This window comes from Onychomys torridus, chromosome X, assembly GCF_903995425.1.
Source record: "Onychomys torridus chromosome X, mOncTor1.1, whole genome shotgun sequence".
NCBI lineage: Eukaryota > Metazoa > Chordata > Mammalia > Rodentia > Cricetidae > Onychomys > Onychomys torridus.
The window spans coordinates 53,100,613-53,120,858 of record NC_050466.1 but is presented as its reverse complement, the minus strand read 5'-3'; the positions used below and the strand labels follow the sequence as shown (position 1 = coordinate 53,120,858).

At 36.5% G+C, this 20,246-nt stretch overlaps 3 protein-coding genes across 5 annotated transcripts in view; 2 read left to right on the top strand and 1 right to left on the bottom strand.

Moving 5' to 3' along the window:
• The window catches only part of Brcc3 (BRCA1/BRCA2-containing complex subunit 3), a 35,606-nt gene extending 28,261 nt beyond the window's left edge, over positions 1-7,345 (bottom strand). For both annotated transcript variants that reach the window (XM_036175058.1, XM_036175057.1), the window contains exons 1-4: positions 7,134-7,345; positions 6,516-6,532; positions 5,623-5,677; positions 865-984 (exon numbers count right to left, since the gene is read on the bottom strand). In XM_036175058.1, the coding sequence (XP_036030951.1) occupies positions 865-984; positions 5,623-5,677; positions 6,516-6,532; positions 7,134-7,256 (315 nt within the window). In that variant the 5' untranslated portion in view covers positions 7,257-7,345. The remainder of the gene's footprint in view (positions 1-864; positions 985-5,622; positions 5,678-6,515; positions 6,533-7,133) is intronic.
• Positions 7,346-7,402: 57 nt separating this feature from the next.
• On the top strand, positions 7,403-14,343 carry Mtcp1 (mature T cell proliferation 1). Of its 2 annotated transcripts, none has more exons than XM_036175147.1 (5): positions 7,403-7,961; positions 12,803-12,954; positions 13,067-13,237; positions 13,320-13,371; positions 13,459-14,343. In XM_036175147.1, exons 2-4 carry the CDS (start codon positions 12,850-12,852, stop codon positions 13,365-13,367), a joined length of 324 nt encoding a protein of 107 aa, XP_036031040.1. In that variant the 5' UTR covers positions 7,403-7,961; positions 12,803-12,849; the 3' UTR covers positions 13,368-13,371; positions 13,459-14,343. The 2 variants fall into 2 exon arrangements, with proteins under 2 accessions (XP_036031040.1, XP_036031039.1); XM_036175146.1 differs by having other exon boundaries at positions 7,899-7,961; positions 11,424-12,954.
• Positions 7,898-19,736, top strand: Cmc4 (C-X9-C motif containing 4). Its single transcript, XM_036175148.1, has 3 exons — positions 7,898-7,961; positions 14,926-14,993; positions 19,365-19,736. Exons 2-3 carry the CDS (start codon positions 14,936-14,938, stop codon positions 19,505-19,507), a joined length of 201 nt encoding a protein of 66 aa, XP_036031041.1. The 5' UTR covers positions 7,898-7,961; positions 14,926-14,935; the 3' UTR covers positions 19,508-19,736.
• Positions 19,737-20,246: the final 510 nt, after the last annotated feature.

Sequence of the window (20,246 nt, the reverse complement as noted above, 5' to 3'; positions counted from 1 at the left end):
ACAATTGGATCAGTTGAATTCTTGAATTAGTTTCCTCAATAGGACCATGTAAAGCTTGAAAGGTAGGGAAGATGAAACCAAGCAGGCCATGTTAGGAGAACCACATAGCTTACTACTGAGATACTTGCACACTCATGCTCACTGCTGCTTTATTTACAACAGCAAGGAAATGAAAGCAGCCTAGATGTCATCAACTAATGAATGGATAATTAGAATGTGGTGGTGTTAGAAAATATTATATTGAGTGAGGTAACCAAGACCCAGAAAGACAAACGGCATATGTTCTTTTTCATATGTGGATCTTAGCTTTTAATTTTTATATATGTGTATTTTTGTGGGAATAAATTTTGTGTAGAAGTGAGGAAACCAGAAAGAGGCTTATGAGGGGCAGGAATAGGGCTTTAAGAAAGCACAATGAGGAGGGTAATTGAACATATGTGGAAGCAGAAAGAAAATACTGAGGAGAGGTTTAAGTGGGTGTGGGGGGCAGAGAGATGGTGGAGCAGAGGGAATGGAGGGAGGGTAAACTGAACATAAGCATGTAGGAAAATATCATATGAAAACTTGCTACTTTGTAAAGTACAACTTTTTTAAAGGTAGAAAATGTTTAAGAAACAATACCTGAATACACACACACACACACACACACACACACGAGAGAGAGAGAGAGAGAGAGAGAGAGAGAGAGAGAGAGAGAGAGAGAGAGAGAGAGAATGAATTAGATCTAAAGGGTCAATATGGAAACCAGAGAACATTCACCAGGGAGAAAATTTATGAAACCACCTAAAGTAAGATGACACTAACAATTGCATCAGTGTGGCCCAGAAGCCCCACAGCACACAAAGCTTTTAATAGTAAGGATATTTCTGCCTCTGTTGAGGCTGCAGACAACTGCTCTGGAGAAATTTCTACACGGTCCTTTCTCTTATCAGAACGTCGCAAGATGATGACAGAATGAATGTGAACAATTCTGATGGTATCCATCTAAAGAAAAATTCAAAGAAATGGTTATTTCTCTCTCTGGCCAATTACATTTCTCTCTCCAATTTCCTGTAATTATAGGATTACATTTTATTAAAGTAGCAGTAGAGAATTTCAGTTTTGAAAACTGATGCTTTTCTTACTAATGATGCAATATTATATATATATATATATATATATATATATATATATATATATATATATTTAAATTTATATTGTATTTTTGAGACAGAGTTTCATATAGTCTAGGTTGGCCTCCAACTTGCTGTGTAGCTGGAGCTGGGCTTAAACTCCTGATCTTCCTGCCTGTACCTCCAAAGTGCTGGCATTACAGGCATGCATCACTATTCCTAGTTAACAAATGTTTTCAATACACCATATCCCAATCAAGATACATATTTCATAGTATTTAGATCAAGGATGTACTTTTTGAATAATCATCTAAGATGTGCAAAATGAATTATCATATGAAGGAATATAAAACCATTCAAATGCTAATAATATGGTTGATGAGAAAGTATTGTACATGATACTACACTAAAATAATGGAGAAAATCAATGTTAGAGGAAATCAGAAGAGTAACTTACATTAGAAAAAAATAATTATAGAGAAGGTAGGTAAATGTATGTATTTGTTGATTGCTGTACATGGACATACAGAATTCCTACAGTTGCCGTGTAGGTGTATGTATATATATATATATATATATATATATATATATATATATATATAAGCTACAGAAGAGGTAACATGTGAGTAAAATGTTTGGGAGACAAGTTGGTTAAGTGATGTAGTTGTACAGCTTGAGGTGGAATGGAAGATAGTAAGACTAAGAAAAGACAGAATGAATGAAAGGATGTACAAAGTTTCTAATATCATGTAGTAGATTTCAGGATGAACTAAAAGGAAATTAAATATGGCAATGTTTTTCTGGTAGTGGTTAAGCTTCGGCTCAAACAGAATCAGTTTGGAAACCATCAACAAAATTTTCATGAAGTAACAAAAGAAGTATGGAGAGTGGGGCCAGAGGTCTGGGCCTAAATCAAGAGGGGTACCCACATTTATAATAGTGTAGAGTAAAAAGGAGAAAGACAAGACATAAGGAAATGGTTCAAGTTTGGGATTGAGGTGGGACAGTTGGCTTTCAATGACAGAAGTGGTAAGATAAAGATGAAATCTGAGAGGAAGTTTTTGACATAAGCTATGATCTCTCTACTGTACAATATAAAATCCATTAGGCACAGCTCTTAAATATGTCAAGTCTGATTTTAAATGAAACATAAATATGATGCTCACTGTAATTAAAAGGCTTAGTTCAAAAAAGGGGAGGGGGAAGAATGTGAAATATCTCAATGTTTCTTAAATATTGACTACATATTGAAATAATACTTATATATAATAAAACCAAATAAAATATACCCTTATATTAACATTATTTTCATCCTTTTGCTGTAGCTACTTATTAAAGAAAATGTGAATATAGTTGAAAGCATTTTGGTATGAAAACCTATCCTGAATAGACAAAAATCAAGACAAGGTATCAATTTTGTAACAAATACTGACTATTCTTTAATAAATAAAATGTTGCTTAAGGGACAACCTGTTCTTTTTGCTGTTGTTGTTTGACAATGTCTTACTCTACAGGCCCAAATGGCCTGCAACTCACTATGTAGTTTAGGTTAGCTTGTAACTCCTTTGCCTGACCTCTTGAGTGCTGAGATTACAGATGTGCGCTACCTGGCTTTATAATTTGTTGAAAACACAGATAGCTCTAGAGGGCTTATATCTCAGAAGGTTGTTATGCTTTTGTATTATTCAGTTATTTAGACTTCCCATAAATCATGTGTTTCTATTTTATGTGGCTTTTCACATAGTCTCCCTTCTGTGTACATATTTTCACTTGGTAAGCTCTTTCATATTAAGTTCCTGACCATACTATAAATAGCTAGTCATTTTCCTCTCATATATATTCTTTCATAATAGATAAACACTTATTTCTGCTAGAACACAAATTGTGTTCTATTTATTTTCACACTTTTCTCCTGTACTAGAATACAAGCTTCTCAAAGCAGGGCCATATTTCACTTATGACTTTCTTACTAGCAACTAATACAATGTGTGGTGGGCATAGAGTAGACGAAAAATAAAATTAGAAACAGACAGATGAATCCCCTCTCAAAGAATAACAAGACAAATAACTGACTTTTCAACAGGATCTATGAAATCCCAAAGATTACATCTTAGAGAACTAAAATAAAATACATGCAAACCAAGAATTCTATACTCTAAGAATGTATCCTTTAAACTGCAGACAAAATAAGGACATCTTCAGATGCCTAATGAAGGGACTCTATTATCAGGATAGAAATGTTACAGTTCTTCAGACAGAAAGATAATTCCAAAAAATGAAGAAATGATTAAGTGCCATAAAAATATTTGCATAAACACAATGAATACAGAGTGAACAAAAAAGCATTATCAATGTTAAATAAAGCTCAAAATACATATAAGATTAAAATGTATGACAATAATCCAAAAGGTAGAAGGGAATAAATTAAAATAAAAAATATTTAAAAGTTTTAGTATAAATACTCCCCAACATACAATTATTCAACCAAGGAATTTTTAAATTTTACACTGATGGGGATGTGGTATATAGTCAGCAGAAATTGTACTTCAAATTTAAATCTTTTCCTGGGCTGATGATAAACATGTAGCATAATAGCTACGATGTTTGGTCTATATTTTCAACTTACAGTGAGTTTATTCAAGATATAACAAATTGTATTATTGGAGAGATGGCAAAAATAGTTGTATTAAACTGTAACAAATGACGAATACATAATGCAATATGTAGGATAACCACTAAAAATATAAAAGGCTATTATAAAAAATGGAGGGTCAAAATATAATAATTGAAATATATTTGATTAACACAAAAGAAGGCAAGAAAAGAAAGTAAAATAAAAGGTGGATTAAATAGAAAGCAAAAGAATGGTAACTGTAATTCATATATATTGGTAAATACTAAAAATAACAAACTCCAAATAAAAAGATCATCACACTGGATTTTTATATGCTGCTAATAACAGCTATAAATATTGGTATATAGACATGCTAAAAAACAAGAAAAAAACTTTACAAAAGAGTAGTGACTAAAGGAAAATATAGAATTAATAATTAGGTTTTCTTCTTGAAAATGAGAGTGACTTAAGTATAGTATTTGTAGTCTAATGTGACTTTTTAAAAAAAAAGATTTATTTATTAAATGAACTTTATGTATATGGATGTTTGTCTGCATGTACATTCTCACACCAGAAGAGGGCATCAGATCTCATGGGACTACAGTTATAGATGGTAGTGATCCACCATGTGAGTGATGGGAATTGAACAACACTGGAAGAGCAGCCAGTGATCTTAACCATGGAGCTATCCCTCGCCCCTGTGACATTTTTTTTTTAAATAGGAGAAGTGTTATGGTTAATCTGGGTTGTCAACTTGGCTGGATTGACAAATGCCTAGAGTAAGATTAGGAAAGCTCACTTCTAATGTGCCTGTTACAGCATCATTTTCAGAGAGGACTTATTCACAGGAGAGTAATCCTGCATGTGGATTCTCTATACAGTAGTCTGGGAGCCCAGGCAGAATTAAAGAAAAATAAGAGAAAGCCTGCCAGGGCAGCCTAGCTCCATCCTTCCTGAGCTAGTGCATGTAGCACTGTCACCATCGCCCATGGCCACCAGACTCCAGAGCCTTCAGCCATCTAATGAAGATGCATAGCAGCTATGATCCAGGGAGCTCCCAGGCCTGGATTGGGGCTGCATCATTTGTCCTCTTTGCTCTGAACTGAATTATCCTGCTCTCCACTATGCAGAAAGTCAGTTTTGGACCACCAGCCCCCCAACCAGGTAAGAAATCCTATATTGCCTTTTATAACAAATATCACAGAGAGGGAAAGAAAGAGATCTCAATTCTATTGCTTCTGTTCCTCTAGAAAACTTTAACACAGGAAGAAAGGCAGCTTAAGTTATTATGGTGAAGGAGTTTGTATATAAAGATAATAAGTAGATGCTTTAAGGCCTAATAGCTTGGAGAAAGGATAAGAAACAATTATTTTTATTGTAGTTTACAGAATCATTAGCTTCTGTTATATTGAAGGAAAATCTAACTGATTTTATACAGTTAGCTTAGAGAATGGCATGAAAAGTGGGGTGGGAGTGCACACTCATGAGACAAGCCAGAGTGGGCTAAAAGTCATGACACCATGAATAGATTGCCTATGAGAAGTATGAATAGACTACTTGGGACTAGGTAAAAAGGAAACAAGAATATGAACCAAACCTCAAAGTCTTAAGTATAGTAGGAGAAAGGCTAGAAAACAGGCAGTGACAGTAAGGAGAGGAATGGGGTAATGTTGATCAGATTATTTCTATTGATCAAGTAAAGTTCCCACTTGTAAAGAACAGAAACTAACTAGGTCCCATTCTAGTGAGATTTTTTATCTGATTTTAGTAGAAAAAAAAAACAAAAACATGCCGCACAATTACAAGTGGATTAATATCCTGGCTGAAGTCAAACAGACTGCAGAAATTCCTCCCCAGCTGAAAATTTCCATCATGCAAAATTTTTATCATACATACCTTTTCTGCAACTGTGCGCATTTCAGTTCCAGTGTATGTAAATTTGGAGTCATTCCTATTGGAGATAGATTAGAAAAGGGGGGAACTAGGGTTTGGAATAGAAAAAGGAGTCAAGGAAAAATAAGATCAACAACCTTAGCTGAAACAAAAGAGTGGGGAAAGGGAACAGAGTAGACTCCAGGTATTAAGGAGGGGGCTTGATAAACAATAAGCTATGCTTTGCATTTTAAACAAAGGAGACCCAAAGGTTTTACCATCTTGCAAGATTTCAAGGTACTAGTAACCTCTACCAATACTGTAGGGTTCACAGGGGTGGGGGTGGAACAGGACAGAAATCCACTGATGATTTAGATGGAGGAATAGATCAACAAGAGAAAAGCCTCTCAATGTGTGGATATTATCTGCTACAATGAAAGTTACTGGCATATATATCCCTGACATTTAAGGAAAGAGAGAATGTAAAATACAAAGCAAGAAAATGGAAAGCAATAGAGCCAAATGTCAAGTATATTGATAGTCATTTTTAATAAGCTGCCTTTATTTCAGTTAACAAAGTTCTATTCGTGTACCTATCATGCAGTAGCCAATTGGGCTCCTGGAGCTCCAACAAAATTCTATTTATAAGAACTTTTTACAGGTTCACTTATGATGTTGGTTTCTTCAGCCAGATTTTTCTACATGAGAGTATAAATGTCTCAAAAATCATGCTATAATATAAGGTTAAAATGAATCTTTAGGGCTGTGGTAGAATTCAGATTGTATTGTTAAAGGAGCTCTGAACTGTAAATGTTAAGATACAACCTGTACACACTATTACCAAAATTGTTGTAGTTCTTCACTAAGAATCAGTTTAGAGATTATAATATGATGTAAGTAAACAAATATATTCTTACCTTATGTCATCATTCAACTGGAGTAGGAAAGAGCAGAAAACATTACTGACACATTGTTTATTAAATTATAGGGATGCAAATTTACATGAAAATTAGGTCATATGTTCATACACAACAGCATGAAAGACTGGAGAATTCAATCTGAGCACTTTAAAACTACACTTTATTTCCTCATCTACTTACACACCTTTGTAACATTTAACCACAACAGACTTTGGAGTCCACAAAACCCTTCTGACCTGAGTACTTTGCCCTACTTTAAAATGCTTTAGTGATAGCTCTGCTTCCCATAAGGAAAACTGGTAGCGAGACGAGAAGCTTTAACTGTGGTCTGCTTGTTTCCTAATACCTCGATATCCTCATTATACCAGAATGTGTTTTTGGCTTGATTTTCAGCTTTGGTCACTGGTGTGACAACTCCCACCCCCGTTGGCTCATGCAGACCGCTGAGGGTTTGCAGGAACATAAGCATGGATCGCAGGGCCAGAGGAAAAGGATCCCGCGACAGCATTACAAAACGCAAAAGACCTAAATCGCTTTCCTGTGGCCTCCCAGCCGCTTCGGGTACCAGTGGGGTCTGATCAGCAAGGTTTCAGCCAGGTTGGCCGACCTACTCACCTCCCCTATACACAGACCCATCACCTCCTCCTTTTCAGTGCTCAGAGCATGGTTGAGACAAACTAGAAAAGCGTCAGACTCAAGATGAACCGCTTGAACAGCTTGCACCACCTGCACCGCCATCTTTGTCGGCTCCACACGTCCGCCTACCGCCCACAGCAGTCTGGCCAATCGCGTACTCCGACGCAACCTTCCCAGCCGGCCGCTCAATGCTCCGCCCAATCCTGGCCTAGCGGCGCGGTTTTCACAGAGGCGGAGCCTGAGGCGTGGAGGCGGTTCCCGCCTAGCAGCACCTGGGAGACTCCCTGGTCGGTCTGGGCTGGTGAAGCAGTGGGACACTGGTGGTGGCTGACAAAGGCAGTCTCTGCCCTGCTGTCAGGACCGCTGGGTGACTGGGTGGCAGGGAGGCGGTATTTTTCCGCCAGGGCGGACGTGGGCTGTGAGCAGCTCCCAGGCGCAAGGGCAGACGCCTCCACAGTGCTGGCGCCCATTTTGCCCGCCCGCTGAGGAGAACCCTGAGCGGCCTACACGCATCAGGGACAGCTCTTTGAGGTGACATCGCCACGAACTACGGCCTCTTTTGAAGTTGGTCCTAAAACAGTTAAGGTTTTATTTTATTTTGTTTTATTTCCAAGTCACAGCCCTTGACTCTCTCTGGACCACGTCTTGATGCTGGCCTGACCTCCTAACTTCGGTTCTAGTGGCCTCGACCTTCGCCTTGGGCTTACATCGCGATCCCTGCTTGAGTGTCCCCGGGTGGGAGACCTGGAAGTTTTAGCGTAACTGTTCCGGAGAAGGTGTAATTAGTCCAAGAAACATTATATACATGTGAGTAACCTTTTACAGAAACAGTGTTTTACTGTGTCTGAAAAAGTAACTCCAGTTTGCTTGCTGTTACTTTTTACAATAGCTCTTAGATATATATTTATTTGATACAGGAAAAGAAGGATTGAGGGAGAGACGTAACTTTTATTCGGGTTTGAATATATCACATTAAGTAACTAATTCTAGGAAATTACAGATTTCCCCTGATCTCTTTCCTGGTGTCAGACATGATTAACTTATATGTAAAACTTATTTTATTTTAAAATATGCCAAAGAACTAAGGGATAAATAAATGTACAAACCTTCCTTCCAAATTACAAGTTTACCAATTACATGAGGGATTTAGTATTGATTATAAATGAAAGCAAAATATATGCTATGCAGCCTCCACAGCTGATAGGCTTTTGTTTGAATTTGTTTTTTAAAATTCCTTTTTTAATTCTGAAGCCAGACAGATATGGCAGTACTGGAAGGGAACTTATTCAAGGCGCTATTTGAAGAGGTGTTGATGCTTTGCTCTTCTCTCCCAAGTCAGTTCCAACCCAAGTCTCCCCACAAATACTGTCCCAAATCCAAGGCACTGTGGTGCAATATATATGCCAATAACCTCTCTTTTTACCTTATGCTTATGTCACATCTTTCCATGATTAAGTTTCATAATGATAAAGGTTGGAGAAACTGCTGGGGTGTAATTGGACCTATCTGCATTTTCTCTTTAAGTTTCAATTTTATGTCTTATGTTATTTTCAGTTATTGTTCATAGCTAACATGTCCTGCCTTGGTGGGGCAGCAAGAACTGCTCATCTTATTACATTGCTTAAGGGATATTTTTGAATTTATCAATTTGTTTAGCTGCCTTCAAGAAGAAAAGTACTTTTTTTTAGTCAGTCTCATATTCTAGAATATTCATGCTACCTTTTACAGCTCCAAACATTTGGCCAGAGAGGGAAATAATGATTAACATTTATAGCAAGCTTATTATGTGCTAAAGACTCTAAGAATTTACATACATAGTGTGTATAAACTGCTTCAACTGGAATTAGGCTCTGAAATCTCTAGCTGTGTGAACTAGTTGGAATGGTTATCTAATTTCTCTGTCTTACTTTCATTACCTTTAATCGGGAATAATACCAATGCCCATCTCATAGCATCCCATGAAGATCAAATGGGTCAGTGTACCTAAATATATGTTTTTGTTTCTGTTTTTTGTTTTTTTTGTTTTTCATTTTCCAAGACAGGGTTTTTCTGTGTATCCCTGGCTGTCCTGGAACTCTCTCTGTGGGACCAAGCTAGCCTTGCACTCAGAGGTCAGCCAGCCTCTGCCTTCACTGGGATTAAAGGTGTGCGCCACCACCACCCAGCACCTAAACATATGTTAAACATATGAGAAGTGTTTAATAAGTACCATTGTAGTCAATATGTTCATAATTTTACACCTCAGGGAAACTGAGGTAGAGAAAGATTAGGTTGTCTGAAGGTCACAAAGCTTCTAAGTGGCACAAGCAGGATTCATTCATCAGCCAAGCCGATACCTGGACCTATGTTCTTTGGCAACTGAAATCATAATTGGATGAGGATATTAAATGGCTTCAAATAATTAGCATATTCAACTTATTGATGCTACTTAAAAACTCAAATACTTCAAAATAAGGCAAGTCATACTCTTGTAAAGAAAAAAAATACAAAACCATTCTTCCTGTAAAGGAAAAAAAGGATGGTTTTATTTAAATTATAACCAAAGGAATCTCTTCTGTATTCTGAAATTCATTTAGAACCTAATTTACAAAGTGTCTAAAATAATGTGTCTAGGACAATATGGCTTTTGGAATCAAGGCAACTTCTGTGGAGGCCATATCTTTTAGTGGATGCTATAGCTGTAAAGTTATGCAAACATATTTTGGGATGCATTTGTATCTGAAACTGGTAGTATTTTTAAGTTAAATTGCATAGGTTTATATTCCATGTATTGTATTGTACTAAATTTGTAACTAAATTTATCCTGCAGTTTTAAGAGATTCCTTAGTTTGGAAAATCCTGTATTTTGTGAACAAATACCATATGCCAAAAAAAAAGGTTCTCTAGTCAAATAAGTTTGGGAAATGTTAAACAATATAAAAATCTCTGTACAGTATAACTTAGTTGGAGTTTTTACTATACTAATATGCTTTTATGATCTCCAATGTTCCCAAACTTACTTGACCAAGGAAAATGTTGGGATTGAGGGTTCTAAAGAATCACATTTATGGAAATGATGTTCCATTCATCCAACATGTTATTTTTATAGACTTTGATCTAAATGCCTTTTGCTCAGCCTTTGTATTTATCTACTGAGGGTGTTGATGTTTTCATAGTTATATGGTGGCTTATCAGTCTTTTGATCACTGCCATTGCCTTTTTCTGGGCCCTTATACTCTGAATGATAGGACAGAAATCCAGGCTAACATGCTGAGTGTTGTTCTCAGGGTCATCTTGTCAGTGCCCAGCCTGTTAACCTTTGGAGATCACAGCAGCACACTATACGGCTTTTCTTCTGAGAATATTTTGTAGTGCCTCATAGTAATTTAGAATATCACATTCTATCTGCCTTCTCTTCCACTGGAATTATTTCCTTCCAATGTCAGTATGACCAATAAAGTTTTGTTTTTATTCAAAAGAAATTTAAATGTCAACATGTTGGTTGTTGCTAGGACCTATCTATATCTATGAAGTTGAGATGGTCTTGAAACCCTTAACAGTTGGCTCCTGCTTTAAAAAATTCTCTCTCTCTCTCTCTCTCTCTCTCTCTCTCTCTCTCTCTCTCTCTCTCTCTCTCTGTCTCTCTCTCTCTGTCTCTCTCTCTCTGTCTCTCTCTCTCTGTCTCTCTCTCTCTCTCTCTCTCTCTCTGTGTGTGTGTGTGTGTGTGTGTGTGTGTGTGTGTGCGCGCGCACACACTCTATTTTTATATTGGAATTTACTGGGGGTGTTGTGTATATGTCTAAAGCTCTACAAGAGAGGCATAACACTTGTATTTGCTAAATGAAAAAATGGCTTACAAATGTATATCTAGAGACTCACGTATATTAGGCAGATAGAAAGGAAGAGAAAGGGTATGCAGCTTGAAACAGACCTGTTATTTGAAAGAAATTTTAGTTTGAATACAGTGGTAATGGTGATATTTGCTGGAACTGGTGATATAGGGTGTAGCAACTGAATGAGAAGAAGAAATTCAAGATAACTTATAGTTTTTGAGTGTACAGAAGACTTGACATTGCCATACAGAAAGTAGAGTTTTGTTAAGGAGAAAAGGATACTAACATAAATAAGTTGGAAATGAGAGAGTACATCTAGATGAAAGAGGGAATATGTGAGAGGTTCAGAATAATCACTTGGGAAATAAATGGATAACTATCATACCTATTTATTTGTCACAAAATGTGACCATATTATCTCTCTCTCTTTCTCTCTCTCCTTTTTTTTTTGAGACAGGGTCTCCTTATGTAGTTAACCTAGGGCTTAGCTATAATATACTAGTTGGCCTCAAACTTACTATATATATAGCCCAGGCTGGCTTGAACTTTGCTCAGCTTCTGGCATGCTAGGATTGCAGGCATGCACCAACATACCCATTTTGAGACAATAGTTTTTATTCCTCCTTTCCTTTTAGGCAGAAAAACAGTGTTAAGGGGAGGAAATCAAATTCAGGATGGTGTCCTTGAAAGAAAGAAGGACTAGGTTTAACATCATTCCTTTATTTCTGGCTTCTCATTCCACATCATGATTGACATCTGGTTTTCTCTGGACAGTATCACTTTGAGGACTCTAACAATCTCCCAAACTATGCTTCATTTCCTTTCCCATTAATAGCTACTTATTGGGAATGGGGGGCAGTCTCTATTGTGACACAGATACCCACTGATGTATTTGTGCTCTGTAAAAGATAGAAATACAGTGAATCTGCATCATGATGCTATGAGTGGTTCCCATGAGATTCTGTTCATGAAAAATGCATCTGAAGTTATGAAATCTAAAGCTGGGCATAGGACTATTATGGAGAGTTTCCTTGCCACCCCAAACTCTGAGAACTGTACTTTATTTACATCTTTTAAAGAGCAGAGAAATATTTTTGACCTAGTTTGTAGAATAAAAATTTACAACTATGCCTCTTACAAAAACAGGCTTCTGTGACATCCTGCTTAAGTGAAACAGGGAGCTAGATGGATGGCTGTTGTTTGCTTTCAGAAAGTCGTGAAACTACACTCAATATTTTTCCTAAAATGAAAACCCCTTTCTGGATAAGCCTCAGTAGTATAAATAACTTTTAAAATAAAAAGACAGGTATTTCTTTTACCCTTGTAACAAACTTAGTCTCATTTTAGAAAGCCATATACATCATTGAGAATCTTATTTAAAATGTAAACTGCTTGGGAGTGGTTTTTTATCTGAAGAATATGGCATGCATGTGTCTGTTTCACTACTTTTCTGCCAAAATCATGTATCCTTAGGTACACTTTTACGCATTTTTCTATTGCTAACACACTACCATTGAATACTGCTTTGTATATGCAAAAGAGAGAAAAACCAATGCCCAGCCTCCTACAGTTCTCATCTCATCTCCCCACAGAACAAACTTAGAATTCTTGAGTGCTTTGCCATAGAAAGTTAGCATTACCTAGGCTTTGCCTGAATATCACTTCAGTTTCATTTTCAGAAAGTTTAAGATGCCATTTGATATGTGTAGGTTTACAAATAGATATGTATGAGGTTTGGTTCTGGTTGGTGGTTGCTAGTCCCAGGTCACCTTGCTCACTAGTGAGTTCATCCAAACCTCAAAAGTCACACCTGTGTCCTGTGCGCGGATGCTGCAGGCTTAGGTGGAGAAAAGCAGGGCTAGAATTGGAACCCAAAGCCCAGAATGGCAAGAGAGGATGTGGGGGCTCCACCCGATCATCTCTGGGTTCACCAAGAAGGTGTCTACCGCGACGAATATCAGCGCACATGGGTAGCTGTGGTGGAAGAGGTAACTGCTTTAATTTTAGTTTTTTTTTTTTCTTTTACTTTCAAGTAACCTGGTTTCTATCTAGTCTCAATATTCTGATGTCTTTGGTTTTATCTTTGATCATTCCTATTAGGAGACAAGTTTCCTAAAGGCTCGAGTCCAGCAAGTTCAGGTTCCCTTAGGTGATGCAACTAGGCCAAGTCACCTTCTTACTTCCCAACTACCTCTCATGTGGCAACTCTACCCAGAGGAGCGCTACATGGATAACAACTCTCGCTTGTGGCAGATTCAGCATCATTTAATGGTACACATTTTGCTCAATCATTTTCCCTTGTACTGGGGATCTTACAACGGAGTGCTTTATAAACTTTCTTTTTTTCTGATAGGTCAGGGGAGTACAGGAATTACTGCTTAAACTTTTGCCTGATGATTAACCTGGTATGTATTTCTATTTTTTTCTCCTTCTTCCCATTCTTTGTTTTCACTCTATTCAGTTGTAGTAATTTGAATGATTTTTTTTTTCAGGTGCTGGAATTCTAGGAAGATATGTTCCTCTGTTCTATTCACACCATTCACCACTACAGTGCTCCTACCCTTGCGGGCTGCATGGGGAGAGGGTAGTTTGAAAAACTACAGAAGTTTAGGAAGGGTCATGAAGAACACTGCCAATGACACTACAGAGAGGGTTACACAGGGAAGAAATCAAGCCAACAAAAGCATTAGTCAGGAAATGTAACTTGAAATTGACTCCTCTGGAAATTGCCATAGAACCTTTAATGGACTTCATCGGTTGAACCTGGGATCTGGTGAATCCCACAAAAATCAGCACATGCTACAGAACAGATGCCCTCATCACCAAGGACTTGGTACTGATTTAGAGAGAAGAGAGCAGCTTCTAGCAGCATCAACATGTATTTGTTGCTTATTTCCCCTGCAGCAAATCACCTGTCTTTCCTTCTTCCATTCTGTAAATATCTGAGGTTTTGTCCTAGTGTTTCCCATCCCAGTACTGACCTAATTTGGATCTACTGAGATCTTAAGGAGTTCTGGGAGAAAAAGGTTATTTGTACTTATAAAATTAGTTTCAAAGGCTCCTGTGCCTTTCTGCTTTCTGAAACTGTGTCTTTGAATTGTTTTTACAAGTTTCTCATCAAAACCTTGTGAATCTAAATTCTTTGATTACAAATATTTTATATATATGGCTTCTATTTGACCTCAATAGATAATGTTAACTTTAATTGGCACTTTTCTCAAGAGGTAATAGCAACTAACATTGCTAATTCCAGGGAAAGTGTTTATTTTACTTGTAAAATTTTTCCTGAATTAAAGCAGTCATGACAGTTTATGTACATTAAAGTAAGGTTTTGCTTTTTAAAATGTCTTGGGCCCAGAGCAATGGTGCATGCCTATAATCCCAGCTATTTGGAAGACTGAGGCAGGAGGATCACTTCACGCCAGGAGTTTGATGCCAGCCTAAGAAAAATAATGAGGCTCTGTCTTAAACAAAAAAGCACTTGGGTATAATAGCTGCTGTGTATTGAGTTCTTAATACTTTCCAGTTACTATTCTGTGCACTTTATTTATTTTATCATGTTTAGTTCTTCCATCAGTTCCTTGAGGTATGTATAATTACTGTTAACATGAATAGTGAAAGAAAAAAATGTTCAAGAAGTTTAATCATTTACCAAGGGTTTCTTTTGTGAATCATAGAACCAGGCATTGGGCCAGGCCTTTAAAACAGTGGTGTCATTCTGACATTTGCTTACAATATTCAAGATGACTAGATTGAATTTTTTCATGTCTATATCTTATATACTTGAGATGGAAATATAAAAATATAGTTGATTCATCTTATGAATTGAGAAAGAGTATTTTTTTCTAACAATTGTAAGGTCATTCTACTTGCCCTAGAAGAAAATTCTATGTAGATAGGCTTCAAAGTCTTTATAACTAAAAAAAAAAGCAACATTTTAATAATTTTTTTTGTTTTAGTTTTCTGGATATGCCACAGAAGGATCCATGTCAGAAACAAGCCTGTGAAATACAGAAATGTTTACAAGGTAGTATATAGATTTTTTTAAATAATATTTTTAAACTTTATCAACTTATAAGAAACTAATGATATTATCAGCAACTTTCATTAACTTTAATTAACTAATTATGAATATTTTCTTCATTGTATCATGAAATGTCTAGAATATTAAAGGAGTTGTTATGCAAGGAATGGGAGGCTATCTTCAGTGGTAGCACTTGCCTAACATGTGCAAAGCCCCAAGGGTTCCATCATCAGCACCACATATACACAAAAAAGTGATGTCGTTTAAGCTATGGGTTCTTGAGTTCCATTGTACATTAGAATTACCTAACATTTTTTTGTTGTTGTTTTGGTTTGGTTTTGATTCAGGGTTTCTCTGTGTAACAGCCCTGGCTGCCCTGGAACTTATTTTGTAAACCAGGCTGGCCTCTAACTCAGAGATCTACCTGCCTCTGCCTCCCAAATGTACCTGGAGAACTTTAAAACTTGTTTAGCACACTTAAAGCAGACTTCCTGGAGGTAGGGTCTGAGCAGGAATCATTTTACAAAGCTAATCAAGTGATTTTAATTCACAACCCCAGCTAGGAATTACTGAGCTAGCCAGGCTGTGGTGGCAAATGCCTTTAATCCCAGCACTCAAGAGGCAGAGGCAGGCGGATCTCTGAGTTCGAGGCCATTCTGGTCTACAAAGTGAGTTCCAGGACAGCAAGGACTAAAAAAAATTACTGAGCTAAGCAGAGTCCTTCTGTGAAAAGACTGGTTTGGAGTTGAGGATATGGGGCTGTGTGGTTTACTCATACTATGCTGACTTTATCAGTTCTAAAGCTTTTCATGGAGTCTTAGGCTTTTCTAAGTATAGAATTGTATTTATAAATAGAAATAATTTAACTTCCTGCTTTCCTATTTGTATTTATTTTATTTCTTTCTCTTGCCTGATTTCTCTGCTGAACATTTCTAGTACTATATTAAGTAAAGGTAGAAAGAATAGAAACCCTTTTCTAGAGGAAAAAGTTGCTTTAAGTTCTCCCCTATTCACTATGATATTGGCTACAGGTTAGCATTTATTCTGTGAAGATACAACCCTATTATACCTAGTTTCTTCAGGGTTATTTTACATGAAAGGATGTTGATTTTTCTATTTATTTGTTTGTTTGTTTGTTTGTTTGTCTGTCTATCTATCTAATCTATCTATCTATCTATCTATCTATCTATCTATCTATCTATTTATTTAGGAGCTGAGGACCAAACCCAGGGCCTTGTGCACTCTACCACTGAGCTAAATCCTCAACCCTTTTTTTTTTTAAAGATTCATTTATTTATTATATACACAGTGTTCTGTCTGCATGTATGCCTGCAGGCCAGAAGAGGGCACCAGATCTCATTACAGATGCTTATTAGCCACCATGTGGTTGCTGGGAATTGAACTCAGGACCTCTGGAAGAACAGTCAGTGCTCTTAATCTCTGTGCTATCTCTCCCGCCTAGGATGTTGAATTTTATTGAAGGTCTTTTTCCTACATATATTGAGGGGTTAGTGTGGTTGTTTTGACTCTATTTATATATTGTATTTATTGGTTTCTGTATATTGAACCATATTTGAATCCTTGAAACAAGACTAACTCTTTTCGTTGAATTAAGTTTTAAAGTAGTTAATTTAGACTTTCTATATGTATGTTCATTAAAGGATCTTTGATGTTGTATGTTTTTTACTGTTTTGACTCTTTGTTCTTTTGGGAGCCCGCCACCCAGCTTCCAAATAAATTACACATAGAGGCTTATTGTTAATTATAAATAAATTATAAATAATACTCGGCCTTAGCTTGGCTTGTTTCTTGCCAGCTTTTCTTAAATTATCCCATCTACTTTTTGCAACTGGGCTTTTCCTGTTCTCTTACTTCTATAAATCTTACTCTTACTCTGTGACTTGCTGTGTAGCTGGGTGGCTGGCCCCTAGTGTCCTCCTCTCCTTGTTCTCTTGCTCTTTATTCTCCTCCCAGATTTCCCCTTCTATTTATTCTCTCTGTCTGACAGCCCCACCTATCTTTTCTCCTGTCTCACTATTGGCCATTCAGCTCTTTATTAGATCATCAGGTGTTTTACACAGGCAAAATAACACAGCTTCACAGAGTTAAACAATGCAACAAAAAAGAATGCAACACATTTTGCATCATTAGGAGGGAGGAGATGGGATCTGTGGGTGGTATGTAGAGTGAGTGGAAAATGTCTTAATAAAGAAAAATGAAAAATAACATTTTGCATCATTAAATATTCAACAGCATAAACATATGTAACACATCTTAAAATAATATTCCACAACAATATTGGTTTTGTAAAATAAATTTGGAAGAATTCTTTTCCTTTATTTTTTGTATATGGTATTTTGCCTGCACATATATGTCTGTGTATCACATGTGTGCCTGGTGCCCATAGAGGCCAAAAGAGGGTTTTGGATCTCCTAGAACTGAAGCTACAGACAGCTGTGAGCCATCATATGTGTACTGTGAATCAAACCTAGGCCCTCTAGAATAGCAGCCAGTGCTCTTAACTGCTGACTTATCTCTCCAGCTCCATTCTTTCCCTTTCTATTTTATGGTCTAGTCCAAGGACCATTGGTGTTAATTTTTTGTTTTTGTTTTTGTTTTTAAAATAGTGGTTGTAGACCATCTGCATAGCGTGCGCAAAGCCCTAACTTCAACTCTACTACCACAAATATGTCAGGATCTGTGCTTTTCTTTGATGGGAGGTTTTTTTTTTTTAAATTTTACTTTCAGTTTCATTGCTTGCTATTGATTTATTTAGATTTTTATATTTGGGAGTTCAATTTTGATAGGTCATATATGCAGAAATTTGTCCATTTTCTTAGACTTTCCAATTTATTGACATACCATTTTCAAAATATTATTTCAGTTGTTTTTAGTGTAATATTCCTTTTGTCTCCTATTATTATTATTGCTTATTATTATTATTATTGCTTATTATTATTATCATTATTATTATTATTATTATTATTACTGCTGCTGCTGCTGCTGCTGTTGTACTGGAAGTTGAACCTGGAGCCTTGTGCAAACATTCTACCAATGAGTTATTTTCTCATGTCTCTTGTTACTTTTTAAATTTTGAAGTTATCCTGTCTAGCCTTGAACTCACTCCATGGCCCAGGTAAGTCTTGAACTTGAGATCCTCCTGCCCCAGCCTCCTGAGTATTTTAGGATTATAGCTCCATGCCATTGGGCTTGGATTTTAATTTTATGAATTTGAATCTGAATCTTCTTTCTTTTGATTAGTTTAGCTTATTTGTCAATTTTGTTTCCTTTTAAAAAGTCAGCATTTTCATTGATTCTTTGTATTTTTTGTGTTCTCTATTAATTTTCTACTTGATTTTTATTTTCTTTCCATCTATTAGTTTTGAGTTTGGCTTGCTCTTTTTTTTCTCTAAAATCTTGAGATACATTCTTAGGTATTTATATGAGATCTTATTTTTTTAATATGGGCATTTATAAATTGTGAGTTAAAATGCACTATAGATAAAATAGACTTGACATACTTCTAGAGAATATACAATCTAACAGCAGCAGAATACATATTATCTTCATCAGCCTATGGAACTTTCTCCAAGATAGATCAGGATGTCTGGCTAAATGGTATGTTGTTCCCCATTCCGAGAACTTTTGGTATATATAGCCAGCCTGAGCCACCACTAGCCCATGTTTATATGTGGCCAAGTGAGGATTCACTTGAGGCCCTCAGTCTGTGTAGCTGAGAGACTGACAAATGGCCTAGCCACATGCTATAATATCCCCAGTGCCTCTGAGTTCTGAGCTGTAGGTGGAGGAATGCAAGAACTAAGCAATCCACAGGTGTTGGTCTTAGCACTCTCAGTCTTAGAACTCATAGTAAACCACATGCCATGGTCACCTTACCTTTATGTTTTATAACCCTTTCAAGACCTAAAAAAAACATTGTTAGCTCCCACTTTTATTTTTAAAGAAGGGGGATTAAATTTGGCATTCAAGCTTCAGTTTGCTATGAAACTATGAAAATGTGGCTTGTGTGCATTTTTTCTAATTCATCAAATTACAAAATGGGACTAGTGGCCACTAATCATATTGAGAACTACTGCCAAAGACACTTAACTAAAACAGAAATTATATATTAAAATAGCATTCAACCACTTAAAAATTGTGATTTTTTTCTTCCTATTAGACCTTTTTAGATAGTTATTAATGAATTATCCTTTTACTTCTTGACCTGTTGACAGATTTCTAAATCAGAAAGAATTCAATAGAGTTGGGTATATCTTCCTTCTAGGTGCTAAGTGAAAAGTGTTGGAAAATGCTTAATTACCTGGTACCTTCTTAGTTCTATGAGATCATTAATAAAACTTGCCTGTTTTTTAGCCAACAACTACATGGAATCGAAGTGTCAGGCTGTCATCCAAGAACTTCGTAAGTGTTGTGCTCGATATCCCAAGGGAAGATCTCTTGTCTGCTCAGGATTTGAGAAAGAAGAAAACCTGACACTAAAGTCTGGATCCAAGTAAAGTTGTGCTGAGAAGTTAAATTCTGCTTCATGTTTCCCTTAAATGTGTTTTATTTACTACCTCTTCTCCACGCCAGATAGCAGCAAATAGCAAATGAAAAAGTCAATTGTAAGAGTTAGCAAATATGCCATCTATGCAAAATAGAACAAAATAACCTGTTAGAAAATAAATATGTGTAATGTAAAAGGGAGCTGCTAAAATAAACCTGTTTTACATGAAAATTTTGGTTTGTTACTGACTGTATTTTAAGAGACTATTAGATTCAGATATTAATGAATTCTCCTTTAATTCCTGAATTGAGACTGTTATCTGTATCTTGACCTTGTTTGCCAAATCTTGGATCACTGTTGAATATAGATGAGATACAGAGCATTGAGTTTATTACAGAATAACATGAAACACTCTGAAGAGTAAGTGGGTAATGGTCAGAGACCATTATGCCAACATACCAATAGAGGTAGTTTGTATACTATTTTCTTTTTTTGTTTTTTAACCTTTATGTGAATAAGTATTCTGCCTACATGTGTGTCTGTATACCATGTGTCTTGGATCTCCTGGAAGTAGAGTTACAGATAGTTGTGAGCTGCCATGTGGGTGCTGGGAAATGAAGCTCTGGAAGAGCAACCATTGCCTTAACCCCTGAGCAGTCTCTCCAGCCCTTATTGTATACTATTTCCTAAATTTCTAGAACAGGCAGATTTCTCAGGGGTATTTTCCTGTTCAGGTGACTGATAGTTCA

Coding starts and splice junctions, on each gene's coding strand:
- Mtcp1 (XM_036175147.1), top strand. CDS start 12,850: ATGGCAAGAGAGGATGTGGGGGCTCCACCCGATCATCTCTGGGTTCAC. Junction 12,955..13,066: donor GGGTAGCTGTGGTGGAAGAG/GTAACTGCTTTA, acceptor CATTCCTATTAG/GAGACAAGTTTCCTAAAGGC. Junction 13,238..13,319: donor AGATTCAGCATCATTTAATG/GTACACATTTTG, acceptor TTTTTCTGATAG/GTCAGGGGAGTACAGGAATT.
- Cmc4 (XM_036175148.1), top strand. CDS start 14,936: ATGCCACAGAAGGATCCATGTCAGAAACAAGCCTGTGAAATACAGAAA. Junction 14,994..19,364: donor AATACAGAAATGTTTACAAG/GTAGTATATAGA, acceptor CCTGTTTTTTAG/CCAACAACTACATGGAATCG.